Below are 20,467 nucleotides of genomic sequence, written 5' to 3' on the forward strand. Positions count from 1 at the left end.
TATTGTAGCCTTACAATAAGTTAAAATGCAGGCAAACTTCAATTAGTGGCTTACAGCTCCTTGTTACACCTATTAATATAGCAAAGTAGGGCAAGGTGGCCCCATTGCATTGAACTGATTTTAGTGCAGGCTAGACAGAAACCTCCTTACTGGCTCTCACAAAGTTACCCATGTTAAGTCCAAATCCATGGTCATCAATAAACCTTGGCTCCCACCACAACAGACGATCCATTTGAAAGAAGTAAAAGCACTAAGGAATATGAGCTATCTTGTTAACAACAGAGCAAACTTCGTTTTGGTCCAAAGATGGGAATAATATTTAGCTTAGTTTCCACATTCTCTCATCTCATAGTTTCACATCCACAACAAAAATCTTGACTGACTAATCCCAAAAGTTCTGATAGCATTGATCTATACAGTGAAAATGTTATGAAATTAAAGTGTTATGAAAATCAATGCTTGAGTGGTTGTAAATAAACATACAAAAATTAGGTGAATATTTTTAGGAAATTTATATACTTACATTTCAGTATAGCTAGATTTTGGGGGAGTTGTTTTGTTTTAGTGAAGTCACATAAAAATTGTGGACTAACTGCCCACTTTGATCTCAAAAGCAGTACTTGGGTGCCTTGTTTTCAATAGCATTTCAAAATGCAATTCTATTCCTTTATGAGAAAATTAGAACACAAGCATTTATTTAAATGTAACAATTCACATAGAAAAGCTGTGAATTATCACAACTCAGTTGGCTCCTTTGCATGTTATTTTTACAAAACAAAGGTAATGCAAAAAACCTTTCCAAATATTTTCTTAATGTTAAAAATTTATAGTCAACAAAGGAGTAATTTTTTATCTCATCATTCCAAATCATGGGCTTTATATATTTTAACACTTGAAGTGGTGCTTTTACATGAAGTATTAGGGAACAAGTATGCATGCAATTTTAGCAATGTTTAATGGATAAGTGACTGTTTAGAGACTTGAAAATAATGACTTTTATTGCTTTTTACTATTGACAGCATTTATGATTTCTCAATAAAACAAGTTAGCAGTGTGACAAACATAATAAAATATTGTTTTTCACATTTTTTCTGCTTACTTTTAATTTTAGCTTCTTCTTTACTGTAGTTTTTGTCTTCTCCCTCTCTAAACACTAACTGAAGCTCTACATTTTCATATGGTTAGGCTAATAAATACAGAATATAAAGATATCTCATGAAGGAAAATTCTAGAAGTGCCAAAACCATGAATTTAAGTTGTAATGAAACCTTAAAATTTCTGTTCTCATTACTTTCAATTAAGTATTTTTCATCTGCTCTCTCTTTGAAACTCCTCTAACTTTAACAGCTCATTTCAATTACTGTAAAATCTTCACTACAGTGTGGAATGGAAAAGCATAGATAAACATGCTTTTCCAACATACCTTCCAGACTGCTATCAGTGTTCTCATCTGAGAATCAGCTCATGAACATTTGGTAAGAACAAAATTTTTAAATGGTTTCCTGTGAAAAATGAGTGTCATTTTAAAAAATTTATATATCTTCTTGGATTTTCAAAGTCCATGTTTTAGTATTTTGCAGACTCCAAAAGCCCTGCATTAAAGTTAAACAATGTCTTGCTTTAAAACTGATATCTTTGACTAAAAAGTTAAACTAGCACTTAACTTTAATACTAGTTTTTGAGTTTTTTAACATATAATCTGCTGTAACTAATTCATCTTAACAAATGGTTAATACTTAAGTGCTGGGGCCAGAAAAAATGCAAAAGACATGATATCTTTTCTAAATAATTCATACTCTCACGAGATACAGAGAAACATAAATAATTTTAATAAAATACATATTGAGTTAATTCCTATTGATAAAGCTGTGGGTGTCAAGATGTTGTTCAGGGATGGTAAGAACTATGTCAAATTTTACTTATATAAAAATATGAGTATTTATACATTTAAAATTTTATATGAAACAGGAATAATTTTAACATTAAAATATGGCTATATCATGTGTATACATTCCCTTTATTTAAAAAATAACATACTCTATAAACCTTTTAGGTAGCCAAACTTTGAAGTTTTTCCAGTGTAATTCATTTTTATATTTGTTGTTTATAAGAACTCACTAGTATACTATTGGGAACATACATGTTCCAAGGCATAAAATTAATTTAATAGATTAAATCTGAAATTTAGAAAACTTGATTTTTTTCTCGAAAGCTATAAAAGATCTATTGTTCTCTTTTAATGAATAACACTTTGATCTACTGCTTCTGAAATGTAAACAAAGTACTTTCAGAACACAAACAAAGCAATTAATTCCAATTACATGATTGGTGAAGATTCATTTAAGTCTACATATGTAAGTCTAAATCTCTGAGAAGCCATATTATTTATATATTTTATATAATTTTTGCAAACAAGAGAAATAAATATTATGGCTGCTTCTGAGTATGGCTTTAAACAGATTCCTAAATAATATTTATTAAAATGGAAACCTGGTTCCCCTTCTTTTACATCTGAAATAAATATACTAAATCCTAAATACAATATAAACATTGTATAGGAGGAGTTGATAAAGAGTAAGAAGTGAAGAATGTAATGTATTCACAAATGAAGTAATGAAGATCCAAATTATGGTGGTGGGCAAAAAATAAATAGGAAGGTGCATTTGAAATGCAAGGGGAATCAAACTAAAGGGATTAGAAAATAGTGGTTAGTAATTTGAAATAGATAATCTGGGAAAGAGATCCAGGCTAGAGTACAGGATGATGAGTTTGCCTTCCTGCTACTGGTTTTGATATGACAACTGGGCTTTTAGATAAGAGTTGAAGAGTATCCATCTAGGTAGACATAGAGCTGGCACTTGAATGTGAGGCGATTTCAATGTAAAGTCTAGACAAAAGACACATCTTTGGGCACCATTAAAGTCTTATGGAGAAAATATAGAATCTTTTTGCATAATGTTGATATTGTCATTCTTCTGAAAAGGCCAGAGTATCAAGCCACCCTCCCTCCACCCCAAGAAAAGATTATGATAAGTAACAAATGCAACATTGGGAAGCAAAGTATGTTCAAATGGTTATGAGTTAACAGATTTCTCTCACTTTGCACCATCCTTATTTGTAATGAATAACCTAATACATATTTTTTTTAAATAGAGAAAAGATAATGTAGCTTTTTTTATGGCAGTTAGAAAGGATGGATTACTCAGCATTGAATTTTGTCCATTAAAGTAAGTGTAATAAAACTGGAACCAAAAAATTTACAGTGCTATATTATATACATAAAATTAGAGTAAAGAATGCTAAAAATACATAGTGGTATATTAGATAATTCATATTTTGACTTAGTTATTTTGCATCTTTGTTGATTCTGCAGATTTTACCTATGACAAACTGTCAGTTCAACTTTGCATTAAGAGACATGTATTTTTCATGATATTGTTTCGTATGGCAGTATGTTGGATACCAGTCCTTTCAAGTAATCAAACTGCATTGAATAGAGTCATAAAAAAGTGCAGCAATCATTTACTCTCATTGTTAGCTTTTCCCTCTAATGAACTGATATTCTTTGCAATCATTTGAACAGTATAATGCACTCTTATTTTGATGAAGAGAAAGTAAAAATTACACTTATTTTTTTAGACTTGGTAAGTAAAGAAAAAGTGCTCATATAATAGTGTTCTGAATTATCACAACAAGTTTGTGATCTGCCAAAATAGTACTAGTCTTATTTTAAGCTTTAGGAGCACCATGATTTTTCAATACATAAGGCATTTGGTAATAGAGTCATCAAGAGTCTGGTTAGAGTTACAGCATTTAGAGAATCCTCATCTGAGTACTGAACTCCTAAACAGGACCTGTTAAAGAAGCCTGATAAAGTAGTGAACTCCTCATTCAGACACCATGATGCTATCTATCAAAGACTGGATGAGAAAAGGCAAGGTTTATTATCCAAGACTTACAACGTAATATTTTTATGCTGTACAAGTAAGTTACCTTAAAAAGAGGTGGAACTGAAGTCCAACTGAAATGAATCAGGGTTATTAAGATAAAATAAGCATTCCTGGTTGAACAATTTGGTATTGTCCAAGTGCAACTGAGAAATAGCCCTAAATTAAGGGTAGTGTATAGTCCCTATGGTAGGAAAATAAAGATTTTATTATAAAGTAGTTTTGACATAATCCTAGATGAGTTCCTTAAATTCATAATGTTTCTTGAAATCTAACCTTAATTCAGGATATAATGATCTACATGGTGATATAACTTAATTTATTCATGTCACAATTGCTAGCGATGGGAGAATAAGGCAATACTGACAGTAACCACAGCCACAAGCTACTTATTTTAATGGAAATAGTGGCCTATATTACAATGACCCAGGGAAGAATTTCAAAGTGGGCATGAAACATACATATATCAGCATTTATCTTCCTTCTAAATATATGCACATTTATTATACTTAAGATGTTTATTTGTATAATTTTTGTGTTTATTTTTTGAAATTGTATTAAAGAAATTTGGCAATCTCATGGGATTTAATATATGCTGAAAACTAATTGGAGCTTAAACATAAATTGTAAGTAAGTCTAGAGTGTTCAGATGTTTCCTGAAATTCTTTGTGTATACAGAGACAGAAAATTTATAAAATGCCAAATTGTCTATTAGCATTGCATATTTTTGTGATAGCACATTTTGTTTTTTTTTCATTACTTTCCATTTTAGAAAGCATTTAGTGTCTTACATTTATTATTGTTTGCGGCTGTTTTGTTGATATTTTCCTGATCGATTTGCAAAGAATTATGTTTGTTTCCTTGGAAAACATGCAGTATAATAATATTGCTTCAAATATTGCAAGATACCAGATTGAACCAAAACTGAACTTAGCCAGTCACCACTACTGAACCAAAGATTCTGAAAAAAATTACAAAGATTGTCTGATCTCTAGGTGGCTTTAATAGAGAGGTCTAGAATTTTTTTTTCCTTCTCTTTCTTTTCTTTTTTGATAGCTCATTAAATGGTAACAATTCCAGCAGTATGGAGCTATAATATTTCCTAGGATGGTTACTTCTGTCACATTGGATCAAGTGATTTGATGATACAGTCATTATTCTGAAACAAGTTTAATATAAGGATTAGACTACTGAAAGTTACTGTCTTTAATTCTGAGGAGGTCACCATATATCATGAAATAAGATCATCAATCTGTAAGGAATATCTATGTTTTATTCCTGATAGAATCAAAGTACCCTAAGGTAATACAAATAATTTCCACTTCCACAAAAATATATATATTTTTAAAAGAGCAAAACAAATCCTTTACAATTGTGAAAATATTCTGTGATTTAAAATAACTTATTCCATTAGTAGCAAACCAGAGAGGTTTTTAAAATTTATTTTGATATAGTAAGACAAGAAATATTGTACTGGGAATTATGCAACTTGGTTTTGCTGTTTCTGTGAAATGCAGGCAGACTTCCAGGAGCACTCACAGGCAGCATTTGGCTTGGTGAGTTCCACAAGACCCAGAGTTGGGTTATCAATCTTTTCTGTGTTCTAAAAGAAAGCAAACTAAGATATACTAAAACACTGTAAGTCACAAGAACTGAAATATTTACCTGTGACATTGACCAGCACATGTTTCTTATAAAAGAAGGAGTATTTATTATATATTGTGGCACAACAAACTACTTTGAAACTTCATGGTTTACATCATTTATTATCTCACAGCTTCTGTATGTGAGGAATCTGGGAGTAGCCTAGCTGGGTCATATGCTTCGGGTCTCTCTCAAGCTGCAAAAAAGTTTTGGCTGGGACTGCAGTCATCTCTAGACTCAACTGAGTCAGGCTGTACTTCCAAGCTCAGTCATATGGCTGTTGGCATGCCTCACGTCGTCAAGGGTTTTGTACTGAGGGTCCCAGGTCCTTGCTGGCTATTAGCCAGAAGCCATCATCAGTTCCTTGTCACCTGGACCCTTCCTAGGGCAACTCAGTACATGGTAACATACTTCATCTGATCAAGCAAGTGAAAAGATCCAGAGAAAGAGTGTCTGCCAGCAGAAAGTCACAGTTTTTTATAGTCTCATCTTGGAAGTGACTTTTCATCACTTTTGCCATATTCTCTTCATTAGAAGCAAGTCACTAGATAAAGCCCACACTTAAAGGGGAGAGGTATCTCACAAGGATGTGACTGCCACGTAGCAGGGGGCATTGCTAGCCATCTTAGAGGATTCCTACCATAGAGAGCTATGCAAAAAATAAAATTGTCAAGTTACCTGGTGAGAATGGGATCGGACCAATGAATATTATATAATTCAAATATTTTATAAGTTCAGGAATTTACGTATAGGTAGACCAGATGTCCACATCAGTCTTTGATGGAAACCTTATCCCTGGTTCATGCTTTAATGGGTATTTGCCAAAACTTGCCTGATCAACTCTGTTTGACAAACACTCAACTGATTCTCATATTCTTTCTTTAGATATGATAATTCTGTCAACACAGTTTCTTGTCTGTTTGATAATCTGTCTCTTTAATCTGTCTCTGCACATTTCTGAACTGATCCCTTATGTATTAGTTTTAGAGTTTAGTGCACAGAGAACTATCTTATTTAAGAGTTCTTGTATAGCATGTTAGTGTTCTCACCCACATGTGGTCTAAATACTTGATTCCATTGGATGAGATGTTAAGAAAAGCTATTCCCCACAAAAGTGCCATTTCTTTAGTTAAAAACAATTCTCATATTTACTGAAAACATTTGAGAGCTTTCATTGAAGTTTGACATTTGTTAAGTTTAGCACTAGACCAGAATTTTGGTTCAGCATTGTATAAATGTTAAATCAAGCTCTAGATATTTAGAACTTTATTCATTCACAATTACTTCTCTAAACAAATATAATTTTATTAAAATTACTGTATTAGTCATGCTATAAAAAATAGAGAAACATAAAAATGCTAAACTTTTAAAAGAAAGATGAGTTTTTTCTGCCAAACTTAAAAGAAAATAACTAGGCTCTGATAAGGACTGCCCTTCTAATTGCCACCTTTGGTTTGTTCTCAAGAGATAACACATACATTTTTTCTGAAAACTCAATTTTTTCACTGCAGATTTTGCTTGTTTCTTGCAGTTCTAAAGGATACAGATGCTTGATTTGAAAGATCCTTGTTTCTCTTCTCTGCAGTATCTTATTTTTATCAAATAAGCCATCACCTTTTTATGCTCCATTTTTCTTAAGCTTAGTAGACAATTTTTCCATCATCATTAAGGTTCAGATATACCCTCAAATGATTTCCTTCCATCCCTGTGTCTTAGTCTTTGTTCTCCCAGAAATCAATAGAAGAATGGAGAAAGTAATAAGAGATTCCATTGTGCTTCTCTTTGCTGAAGTTGGGAGGTCTCACCTTCCAATCAGGACAAGGTAACCTAAGTGCAAAGTACCCCATTCTCACTTGATGGTACATTAGCCTCTCTGATGGATTCTCACTTCTTACTAATGAATACTTGATTAGAACACACACAAAAAAATACTTTAACATAGTAGACCTAGTAGCAATATAATTTTTCTTTGTTTTAGAAACAAAACAAAACTTTAACAATGTCTGTTTTTTGTTTTTGTTTCTCATAAACTTTTAAAAGATAACCTGTGCTTCAAACAGCTAAACAGAACAATATTTCTTTATACCAACAAGTGCACATTAGCATACACAGCCCTCACTAACTAACAAGTAATACAGTTAGGTAGGCTTCATAAACTTTACAATTGTAAATTTACCATTCAAACATAATGGACCAATAGACCAGAATCCAGCTTATATGCATACCCTCAGTCCACTAAGTTTCATGAATCTGAACCTGGTTTTTCTGAAGAACTCTATTAAGAAAATCACTAAGCATCGTCTTACTATCTAGTACTTGAATAGGACTTCTCAAAACCTTGCTCCTAAGCAGAAAACATATTTACCATGAGAATACTTCCCATATAATCAGTGAAAAAGTGTATGTGGATAGTGGACAGCGTAAACCTTCAACTAGTTATGAATAAATACCTGATATTGGTGATGTATTAAAATTTCATTTCACTTAGGCAAACTGTTTTATTTGTTAAATTTACATTTGAAAAAGTTGTACTTATAGAAAAGTTCAAAAATATTAAAACTCTCATATGCATTTTACGATGATTCATTTATTGTTAATGTTTTGTTCCATGTGCTTTATAATTTTCTCTATCTGCGTAGTATTTTCTGAAGTATTTGAGAGTGAGATGTATAAATCATGGTTCTTTACCTGTTATATTTACGCATACGTATTTCACAGGGTACTTATTAAAAATAAGGATGTTCTCTCATACATGAAGACAGCATATTTATCAGCCCAGTAAATATTTCATTGACACAGTACTTTTATTCAAACTGACATTGAAATTCTAATTTTGTCATTTGACCCAATCATATCCTTTATAACATTTATAGCCTTCCTGAATCCAAATTAGGATCACATTATATTAAGTTGTAATTTCTCTTTAGTCTTTTTGATCTTGTGCATTTTCTTGGCCTTTTAAAAAAAATTGTAAAATTGACTTTTTTGAAACAAGCAGTCTTAAGAGAATGTTTCTTATTTTGCATTTGATGTTTCCTCATGATTAGATCAGGTTGTGTATTCTAAGCCAGTATACTACCCAAGTGACGTTGTGTTCTTTTCAAGGTATAATATCCAAAGGCGCATAATATCCATCCCTCATTTTGTAATGTTACTTTGATAGTTCCTTCTGTATGTATTTATTGAGCACTTGCCAGGTTCCAGGCAATGTTCAAGGTGCTAGAAATACACAAAGTCATATGGTATGTTACCTACTCTTAAAGAGATTATAGCTAGACTTTAATCAATTTCTCTAAGATAGCAAAGCTGTATAAGTATTGGCATAGTGAAAACAACTTAGGAGAGGACAAAAGTTTGGATCCTATGACAAGTGTTGTAACAACACTTAGGTCCTAGTAATACAATGTATGGAATCCAAACCCTATCTGCATGAGTATAGGCTGATCGTTCACAACTAAAACAATTTGTCAGAGGGCTAATTTTTTAACATGAAGTAGACTTGCCTGTTCCCTGTTGAATAGACAAGCAGTAGATAGTTGATGTTGATGATGTTTTAAAAATCAAATTTGCTTGGTTGTAATCATGGAGATATGGTTTTAAGAACATTAAGTTCTTAAATAGATATCAGTTCATAGAACCACAGGGTCTAGATTTCTACCCCAATTGGGGAATATCCTTGAGTTACAGAATAAAAGATATTTAATACCCACTAAACCAAAATTATCTTAAGTTTTGATAGTAAATTCCTCTTTGCCCACAGAGAGCATCAACATCATAGTTGAGCCTGAAGTTCAGGCAAAGGGACTCTTTAAGATACTGACAACAAGAATGTCACTTCTCAGGAGAGCTGAGATACTTTAAACTGATCTAGCCATTTGGAAAATGTTTTTTTTGTTTTGTTTTGTTTTTTGCGGTACGCGGGCCTCTCACTGTTGTGGCCTCTACCGTTGCGGAGCACAGGCTCTGGACGCGCAGGCTCAGCGGCCATGGCTCACGGGCCCAGCCGCTCCGCAGCATATGGGATCCTCCCGGACCGGGGCACGAACCCGCGTCCCCTGCATCGGCAGGCGGACTCTCAACCACTGCGCCACCAGGGAAGCCCTGGCAAATGTATTTTGCCCAGGGCTGGAGCTGGCGAAATAACTCCAAGCTGGCTAAGATTAACCATAGCCATCTGTACATCTTCAAATGCCTTCTCTCCACATTCTTCAGCTCAGCTTTCATTACTGGTTTGTCTGTTTAGTTTCCCATTTAAAAAGAATGTGTGATTAGATCAGGCTGCCCAGTGACGATTCCTTCTAGCTTCCCAAGAACTAAAGTCTAGTTCCACCTGTTCCAATTTGTCAAATTGTCAAAGTTCAGGTCTCTCCCCTATTAGTGTGCTTACCTAGAGTCTAATACAAAGTTTCTTCTCATGTAAAGGACAGGGATTCACTTTCATTATTTTTGTCTAAAAATGTGGTTACCTTTTAACCTATATATCATAACTTTAGATAATCCTCTGTTCTCAGACATGTTTTAAACTAGACTACGTTCTCTCATGTACTTTCTTCTCTGAAGAAAACTGAAAAATATTTAAAAGCAGTTCTCAATTATAAAACTATTTTTGTTGCAATATTAGCTGCAGTCAAGAGCTTTACTTCATACTAGCCTTGTAATAAACATATTATCTACTCTGATTTCAAATGAGCTGGGCCATGTTGGTCTACTGAGTAATCCATTATCTACTGCTTGTACTAGTATGTTTGGCTTGTATAGACAGAATACCCTGGTGTGCCTTCTTACACATAGTCCGTACCCACTCTCTAGAATGGCACTGGGTGCTTATAGAGAAAGCATTCAAAAGGGATCTGGGATTCAGTCCTCTCTCACTTTGACCCAGCTCTGTGGGCCACAGGTTCTGCAGCTATCACCCTGAAATACCTAAAATTCAAAATCTGTTGCAACTTTTTCAGTTTTTACTTTTTCATTATATTTGAACACAACCTTGACTATAACTTCTGGAAATCACTGATACTGTTATTATCTGCATTTCATGAGAAGAAATGATATTTACCCAGTATTCTCTTGTAAAAGAGCTTGTGCTGAACATCAATCTGTCTTAAAATGTTTCTCATGTTAAATGTAGACTTTCTGTCTCTGCTTCTTTGCCTCAGCAGTAGCAGAATGTTCTTACTCTAAATATAAAATTATAAAAAAAGCAAGAAACAATATTTTCTTTAATTAGCTTCTTCCTTTAGGGGTTTTAGAAGAAGGGTTATGACTTGACAAAGATCCTTCCCATCTGTTCCTGTTTGTTTGCTTTTATTTTGACTTCCTTTCGTTGTCTTATCAGATATCACATGAATCATTAACATTTGTTTTCATCACTTGTTTTGGTTTCCCTTACTTTTTATGATTAAGACATTCTGTTGAGAGAAGCTCAGGGTTATATTTCATATTGACCTAATATTATTTATGTAAATATTAAACTTTCTAGATGTATGATCTTATATGTTTGCCCTCTGTTATGTTCGTATTTTCCTCAGCCCTGGAGGGGTGAGATAAGGGCACATGCAACTGTTTTGTGAAAGCAGCAAACTTCATTAGATTACAGGTGTCTGGATATACGTTTTGAACAAATAGATGCCACTTTTAATAAAACTACTTTCTAACAGGAAATGTAATTTATTAAGCCCTTTGTGCTAAAGACAAGTAAAAGATCCTTGTGGATGTTTTTGCAAGGGAGTTCTATTCAAAACTGGAATATATACCTATTTGCCTACTGAGTAATACTTTTCAGTAACATACTCCCTTGTTAATGAGTCCACTTAGTTTTCATACAATGAAAGCATTGGATTTCTGGTGTCAAGTAATTTGAAATGATTCCAATTTGTATGCCATCTTCTAATATAAAATCTCATCGTATATTGTGATTGTTATTGAACAAACATCATTAGTTTTTTAAAGTAAATGATAAAGCTATTCAATACTTTAGTTTTATATATGGAATAAAAGCTAAATTATATATCTGTCTATATGCATTAGATGTTACAAATAACTACATATAACAGTAGCTGCAAAAACATTAAATCAGTGTATAACTGAATCACTTTGCTGTACACCTGAAACTGACACAACATTGTAAATCAACTATATTCTAATATAAAATAAAAATTAAATTTAAAACAGAACAAACTTAATTCACGAACACAAAACAGAACTGGAAATTTTGTGACATTCTCCATTTCTCCCTCCTCATCCACAGCTAACAAATAACAGATAGAATCTTTATATTTAATGGTCTGAGTTGAAGATTTCAACTTTAATGTTAAAACCTGAGATTCATTTTTATCGGCAGTTTAAAATTTTTTCTTTAACTCATCTGTAGATCCAAATCTGCATAATAACAGTAAGCAGCATACAAAAATTCACACCTGCAATAAACTATTCAGTGACCTAGATACTTTCTTATACACCAAATTAGAGCTATAAACATCAAATCACAATGAACTCTGGAACTATTAGGAATTTGTAATCTAAATAGCTTCACTCAGTGCCTACTCCCACATGCTTTTAATTAGAAGAGACTTTTTAATTAAGTACTCCCATGCACAAAGTGTCACTTGATGATTTTTTTCATATCAACCTCCCTTACGAAAGCAAATAATCTTTGTGTCAACGGAAGATATTTTCTCTGAAACCAAACTATAAGAATTTTAGTTCTGATTTCAAGTTGTTCAGTTGAGGCTCTGCATACTAAAAGAAAACCTCTGTTTTCTGAGAAAATGGTGAGGATCAGATTCACAAAGCAAGGAGACTGATGGTACCAAGGTATCCAAGAGTCAGTCCCTTACCTCTGCAAATCAGAGACAGGGTATTTCCTCCAGTGATCTTGCAATTGCTTATTAGAGGAAGTGACAAAATAGAATAGATTTGGGTTCACACAAATATCTAATCACTGCACTTCCATTCACTAGCTCTTTGAAAATGTGCAAGATAACTTAACATTTTTGAGCCTTAATATCCTATTTGTAAAAGGCACTAAGACTACATATTTTTTTGAGTTGTTGAGAAGTTTAGATTTAAAATCTATAAAGTGCCCTGAACACAATAGGTGCTCAGAAAATATTAGCTATACTGTTGGTAATCATTATTGCCTTTATTGCCAGTTTACTTGATCTTAAAAAAGTTCTCATCCGTTTGAGATATCAAGGAATGATTGTTTCATAAACACTGCTCAGCATCAGGAAAACATATTTTTCTGTGGCCAACAAATGCAGAAATAAAGACAATATAGGAAATGGTGAGTAGGTGTGAGATTATCTAGTTAGAAGGGAAGTATAATGCACAAAGGGCAGCCATTAAAACAAAACATGAATAAGCCTCTGAGTTTCCAGATGCAAACAACACACCTCTGAATAATGAAGTCTTAGCCATGAAAATACTCAGGGATTCCAATAATCTCCATCCTGCGCTTGTTTTTACAGGGCCTTCTCTAGGGCTCCATCACGTTGCCTGCTGTTTGAAGAGTTGGGGAAGGAAAGATTATTGGCACCATTATTACATAACATAAAAAAACATGGCACAGTTTGAATTATGGGCGCATGTATTCTTCCTAGCACCCTTGCCATTCAGCTTGCTCTCCGGTGGTTTGTTATAAGAAGCCTGAGATAAACCTACAGTCCCATAACTCAGAAGCCTGCTGGTAGCTCTCTGGGTACATCCATATGTGGTTATTTGCTGTGGGTTGGCGGGCCAATATAACTTCTCTGGACCAACATAAAATTACTTTAAACCTTTTTTTTCTTGCAGACTTTGAATTATCCATAAGTATGTTTTAATAAAGATGGCAAAATTATATGGTAGAATTGCCTTGAAAGTTAGGCTCCATAGACAAAGGGAGAGGGAGTTACTCTCTAGGGTCTGTCTATGCCTGGTATGTTTCTGTTTCCAGGTAATTCTAAGGCAGATAACCTCTGATGTGTAAGTATTATTTAATCATGGAAATGCCTTAACTATAGCAGTTTGGATCTATTTTATAGCTGGCATCTTTAATGCTTGATGCTTTTGTCCATCTGTTAGGAACATTAGTCAAAAATTTAAAGAGACATTTATTAAAAGTAGATTATTATAGTAGATCAAGTACTGAGCACATAAATACAATGTATATAATTTTTATAAACATGCTTTGTATATGATCTAAAGGATCTTATAAAATAATTATTCATGCTATAATTTTAATTACTATATTTTTATTTTAAAATTTAGTTTCAGACAGATTTAAAAATTTCTAACATGCTAAAGGGAATTATTTTTAATACATAAGCATAAGTAATTGATTTCTCTGAAAGTTTAACATTTGAGACTGCATTAAAACTTTTAAGGCAAGCATCATGCTGAAGCACTCTCCTTCTGATACTGATGGGAAAAGAAATATGGCTGCTGCTTTCGTGGGTCTCGCCATGTAAGAAGCTTCCCATGCGTAACTTCAAAGTGAGACAAAGTGCTATGGAGTTAATTCTTAGGGTGCTTGTGTTGGAGAGTAAATAGGAGACTCTATATAGAGAAGTTTAATAGATGGAAGCAGCAATGTAAGTGGGGAAGGAGGAGGTACTTATCTTGAGGCATTTAGAAGGAATAACAGGCCTGAATACTCCAAAGCAGTGCAGAGCTTGGTGTGCCATATGTAGAATGGCACACCATTCTATGAAAAGGAGAGCCAGGGTCACTGACTGAGGGAGAGGGGTAACATATAAGGCTAGAGAAGAAAGTCAGTAGCAAATTATATAGCACTTGGGTGAAGAATTTGGCTAGTGGACCTTTTAAAACAATGATTCATACTTACTGAATAATTTCTATATATCCATTCTTTGCTACTGCATTCCTTCTACTTAATACACTATAGACATCACAGAAGATTAGAAAACAATTTTTCAAAACTTTAATATTTTTCTTTAACAACCATTTTTTTTTTTTTTTTGGCCGTGCCCTGTGGCTTGTGGATTCTTAGTTCTGCGACCAGGGATCGAACCTGGGCCCCCAGCAGTGGAAGCGAGGAGTTCTAACCACTGGACCACCAGCAAATCCCATAATTTTTTTTCATTAATGTACAAAGATTCTTTAAAACTCCATAGAATGAAATGTTAATCTTGAGAAAATAATTTCTTTTCCACAAGTATTTTGAAGGACTTCACTGAATAAAATTTGAATTTAGGGGAAATTGAGAATGTTTCTCTCCCCCCATCTAATCCTAGGAAATGTTGTCTATTTAAAAAAAAAATAAGAATGAGAATGATATCCTCAACTTAAGTGAATACATGATAGAAATATTGAGATAATTGGAAGGAGAGAGAAGTAGGGATAAATTAAATAAGGACTAAAAATTAGAAAATTTTGGTTAAAAGCATCAGTGTTCTACCTCTGGTTATTTCTATAACTAAATTTTAAAACAATTTAGTTGCTTTTCTTAATAAAAACATTAAGATCAAAATTATCTTTTAAAAGGTCCAGTTTTTAGCCACATGATACTAAGAATATGAAAGAAAAGTTTCAGTTTATTTTTATAATATTAGTTTATTAGGTTTATTTATCTACTTTGTATAAATCACATGAAAGCTATATCTGATTTATTCATTCATTCATTCATTCAAACACATTTTATTGACCATATACTGGGTGCTTAGACTGTATTAATAAGCCAAACAGTATTCCATAACATCCTGGAAGTAATAGTCCAACTGTACAAACGAGGCTAAGCTAAAACATGTTGTAGGAATATAAAACTTAGGCACATCAATATTTCTGTGAAGTAGAAAAATAGTTTAACATTGGTTTTAAGCTCCTTACTAATTACTGTATCTACCACAGATTATGTATAAGCACTCAATTAGCTTATCGTTGAAGGTGAAATCTGCAAATATTTAGACTCTCTATTTCCTAAATTTACTGTAGGCTATTTCTATTTCCTTATGCTTTAATTCTTGAAGCTATCAGACATTTTGCAAACATTTACATTACAATATACATTTAAAAAAATTTTGGAAAACTTTACTTTTCTGATTACCTTCTACTGTAGATATTAAAACGTGAAATTTAAACAGATTTTGTACAAATATTTCCAAGGTTTAGACCAAACCTCAAAGTGGACAGTTGGGAGAGTGTTACATTTGGGAAACAGGCTTATGTTTTGTTTTGTTTGTCCTCTGGATTTTTAATTCCTTATCTTTGCTTCACTCAAGTGGGTTTATTGAAGATTTGATTTACTTTTCTTTTTCACATAGCTGTGTGTTTCTCAATAGGTAAAAGCTGAGTAATATATTAATATTTAATTGTTCATTTAATCTCACTTCAAGGTGGAAAGGCTATAGTTCATTGATATTGATGAAATAACCCAAGTGGCTTTCACATAAATAGCAACAAATGTGCACAACTGTTACATTACACGGTATATTTAACAACACCTCTAAGAAGTAAGATGGGAGCTCAGTCTTTCCTGATGGAGATATATCTGAATGCATTCAAAGAAAATTTGGTTCTGCAAGCTTGGAGGAAGTAATTGTCATTCAACAGAAATCAACTAGCTTTGCATATCAGTAAAACACATACACACACTCTTATCTATTTTCTGAGTGCTCTGTACTGATATCAAATATATATTTATGAGAACTAGAAACGTTGTATTCTTTTCAGTCACTTAAATTCAATGTAACTATGAAATTAACTTTGAGAATATGTGAAAAATGTTACTTCCTACATAAGTGAAGATAGAATAAAACCCACAAGTTTTATATCAGGCTATGTAGTTTTTATATTCACATTTGTCCCCCAGATGTCATATAAGTAATTATTTTTTGTTGTTTATTTTTAGATGGAAGACTGTATTTGAAAACTACTGTCATGTACTGAATCTTTCCTGTTGAAGAAGTCCATGTTATAGTAAAGAACTTTGCAGTCAGACATTCGTCATTGGAAAGTTTGGGGAAAAAAATAAAGTCCTTTTAAGGGAACTTCCTCAATTTTGTGTATTAATGTTCTTTAAAAGTTTAAGTATTCTACAAAGAAAAAAAGTTTCCTTCATTGATTTTCACCTGTGGTTCATACCAGAGACCTGAGAATGTTTGTAAATGTACAAGTATCAAACTTCTTACAGTTAATAATTGCAACTTTGCTGCTGGACACTTGTATATGGAGTCAAAGGCAGGTCTCAATAAGACCTAGCTTTGTTTTTTTAATGGAATGAACCATTTTCCTCTTCTGAAAATTCTGTATCTGAGCACATCAAGAGACGCTTGTAGCACTGGTCACCCAGACTTACAGAATTATGTCCTCCAGAAACCAGCAAGAACACTTGGAAATGAACTTGTAGGGGACATAGAGGATTCCTAAAAAGTCAATAAATCAAAGAGTAATATTCTGTTACATTCTATTTTAAACTCTCTAATTGTGTGTTTTCTCCTGAAGATTTTTGTTCATGTACTTTCCAAAAGACCAACAAATGGATATTGACAACAACCCCGTGAAATAACATTTTGCATACCTGAAAAGAAGCATTGGAGATAAGCCAAAAAGTTTCACCGAAGGTCTTTTTTCCTTAAAAATATATAAACGTAACATGTTTTCATTCCAAACTGGTAGTGGTATATAGAATTTAAAATGATCATTACGCTTCTTCTTCAAACTGTTGGTCACATGTACAGTATATAAACATAAAACATACAAGGAAGGTATTATGTATGCAGTAGTATACTAGAGTTTAGGAAAATGAAAATTTTAGAAAATACGTTTTGTCACCCTGTTGGTCAGAAAGACACCTTTCTGGTTTTAACGCATGCAGGCATGTAAATATTTGTCTGGAGTCACAGTATTAATGAATGAGATCTTAAGCATCTGGTGACATCAGAACTCTGTGTCAGCCACTTTTATTTGTATATTGAACCCTAGTTAGTGCCCCAAACTGCACTATTGAGAATGGATTGTGGCTGAACAGTAAATCAAAACACCAGAAATATTTTTATATGTTAATGTCATATTATGTTAATGTTGCTGAAAGACAAAACCTAACAAACCCTTGATCCTTGATGTATCAGTCCAATACCATGTAGCGCTGAGTGATAAAGTTAAAATGTGTTGTGCTTCCCACCCTGGTCAGAGGGAAGGGTGCCTACGTGTTACTTTCACTGTCTTTTTGAAAGTTACAGTATGTGTTTTCACTTTTGTGCAGATAACTGGAAGTCAAGCTGCGAACAGTGTTTATTACATGCTGAAGTTAACTTCTCTTTCTTTTTACATATTTGGAGTTACACCTTTAAAGACTGATACGTGAATCAGTATAGTTGCTGGACATTTTATGATTTTGCTGTCATCTTACAATTTTATGATCATAACATTATTTATTATCATAAATAGCAAAATCTTAAATGACCAAGAAAACTAGCTTAAAAATGTTTAAAGATAGTTCTCATTTGGTATTAATGATTTGAAAAGAAATTAACATTATAGATACACTGGCACTAAGCTTCTATAGTTTTTTAGGTCTTCCTTGCAATACTGGAACATATTTCTTTTGTGTAGCTCGCTATTAACCAGCTAAGACCATTTTTAATGCAATAAAAAGGTTATATATACAGTTCCTATTTTTAGCTTGCTTAAAAGGGAGCAATATTTTTATTTAAAACACTGTTAGTGAATGCTTTGTAGAAACTTGGTTTTCTAAGCATAGTTCTTCCATAACCTTCTTTTGTTATTTGAGCACAAGAGATTCTATTCCTTGTTGTATGTATCTCTTGTTTTTCCCTGTATGCAGTCTTTAAAGGATTACAACACTTAAAACAGAGGAACTTGTGGCAAGCTTTTGAATCATACATTTTTTGAAAGTTTTTTTAAAAGCCTACAACTTCCATAAGTAGTAAAATCAGCCATTGCTCCGCTTCTTGCATAGAGTCACCTGTTAAGTAGGTTAAATAGTTTTAAAATACATACTTTCCAGACCTTTGAGAATGTTTTAGTGTTTGGTTTGCTATAAAAGGAAATTTTAGCAAGGATTAAAGAAAAAAGCTATCAGCTATATGCTACGAGAGAATCTTACTAACATGTTGTAAATATTGCAAGTCATGAAATGTTATTTTAAGTCTGTAACTTAAGATTTTTTCCCCTTTATTAGTTATACAGGTTGGTTTAAAATTTGTTTTTTGGTTTAAACAAGTAAAATTGTGCCCATTTTATGGTTTCCATGCTTTTGTAATCCTAAAATTATTAATGTCTGGTTGTTCTATATTATAACCACATTTGCGCTCTATGCAAGCCCTTGGAACAGAACATACTCATCTTCATGTAGGACCTATGAAAATTGTCTATTTTTATCTATATATTTAAAGTTTTCTAAAAATGATAAAAGGTTATTACGAATTTTGTTGTACAAAATCTGTACAAAAATCTGTTTTTACATCATAATGCAAGAATTGGAAATTTTTCTATGGTAGCCTAGTTCTTGAGCCTGGTTTCAATGTGAGAACATTTACTGTTATTGTATTTAATTTTCTTTTTCTTTTCAACAATCTCCTAATAAAACTGTCTGAAATCTCCCTGTGACTTTATTTACAGTTCTTCTTTATTAAATTTTGTGAAATGCATAGCATTGAAGGAATATTCACTTTCTAATGGGAGGCATCTCAAAACAACATAAGTCAGCTCTTTACAATGTGAAGGGAACAATGCTCAATGATTTTATTTAACATGCAACTGCTTCTATCTCTAATATGAATTACTGTGGTGAAAAACATCATAAAAGCACACTCTATAGTTATTGTTTAACAAGCAGATTTTCCATATTTTGTTTCTTGCCAGCTAAGCAAACTGCCCACATATACATGATTTATTTATGTACATTTCTCAGTTTATGAAGCTGTTATTTGTACCTTTTTCCTTTATATTCTTATATTCCCATGATTCTTATTTCACAAAGCTTTGTGCTGAATAATGTAAAGTAGACATGTTGATGGAACAAAATATATTATTCCCATATCTGTAAGAGTGTAGATTTGTAACTCTAACTCAGTGTTTTGCTTTCAGTCTCTATCATTGGAAAAAAATGCCTTTAGAAACTTTGCAATTCCTATAGCCTTTAATAATATATAAACGTTTTAATCAATCCACAATGCAGCACTCAAAGAAATATTGGGTTACTATCTCTGTGAATACTCTAAACATTCCCAAAAGAATGGAAAATGAATTTTTTTCTGTCTAAAGAGATTATTTCAATGAATTAACAAATTATGATTTATCCCTAATAAAACCTCAAATGTTTATATGACCATTACAAACACATTTTTGTCTTCTGTCCTCATATGTTTTTGTCAGTTAAGACTTGTACTAGAATATCATACAGCCTCTGGATGTTAGTGGCATTTGGTGATGATTTACGGTTTCTCCCCATGTTTTTATTGGCATTAGCAAATTTACAATATGAACAAAAGTTATTTATTACTAGAGAAGAGTAAATTATAAATAAAAGTTACATGGATTGCATTTTTACATATGAGAAGTAGGGATGTTAATAGAATTAAAATATTATTGTAAGTGACATTGTAAATATATCACTTTTCCTCATGTGTAGGCTTGGTGCTAACATTTATCTTTCATATGTACAACTGGTATATAAAAGCTGAACCAAACCTCATTTATTCCTTTAAACAGATTCATTAATAAAGCCTCTGTTCTGCACAAAGCACTGTGCTAAATGTTGTAATGAATGAAAACATAGCTGTTTTCCCAGAGGAGCTTATAATTTTGTTGGAATAGGAAGTCTTACTTTCAGCAAGAGAAGATTCACTCAGCATCTTCTAGACTGTCATGGATATAGAGCTAGTATTAAGAGGGCATTGGCTTAGACGCCTTCC

At 32.8% G+C, this 20,467-nt stretch overlaps 1 protein-coding gene across 2 annotated transcripts in view; it reads left to right on the forward strand.

Moving 5' to 3' along the window:
• Window positions 1-19,506, forward strand: part of DACH1 (dachshund family transcription factor 1) — a 414,258-nt gene extending 394,752 nt beyond the window's left edge. The window contains exon 12 of one of the 2 annotated variants that reach the window (XM_029209969.1): window positions 16,441-19,506. In XM_029209969.1, coding sequence (XP_029065802.1) covers window positions 16,441-16,478 — 38 coding nt within the window. In that variant the 3' untranslated portion in view covers window positions 16,479-19,506. The remainder of the gene's footprint in view (window positions 1-16,440) is intronic. The other variant, XM_029209970.1, reaches the window with a different exon arrangement.
• Window positions 19,507-20,467: the final 961 nt, after the last annotated feature.

Source organism: Monodon monoceros, unplaced genomic scaffold (genome assembly GCF_005190385.1).
Source record: "Monodon monoceros isolate NGI ecotype Baffin Bay Population unplaced genomic scaffold, NGI_Narwhal_1 Super_Scaffold_8, whole genome shotgun sequence".
NCBI classification, from domain to species: Eukaryota; Metazoa; Chordata; class Mammalia; order Artiodactyla; family Monodontidae; genus Monodon; species Monodon monoceros.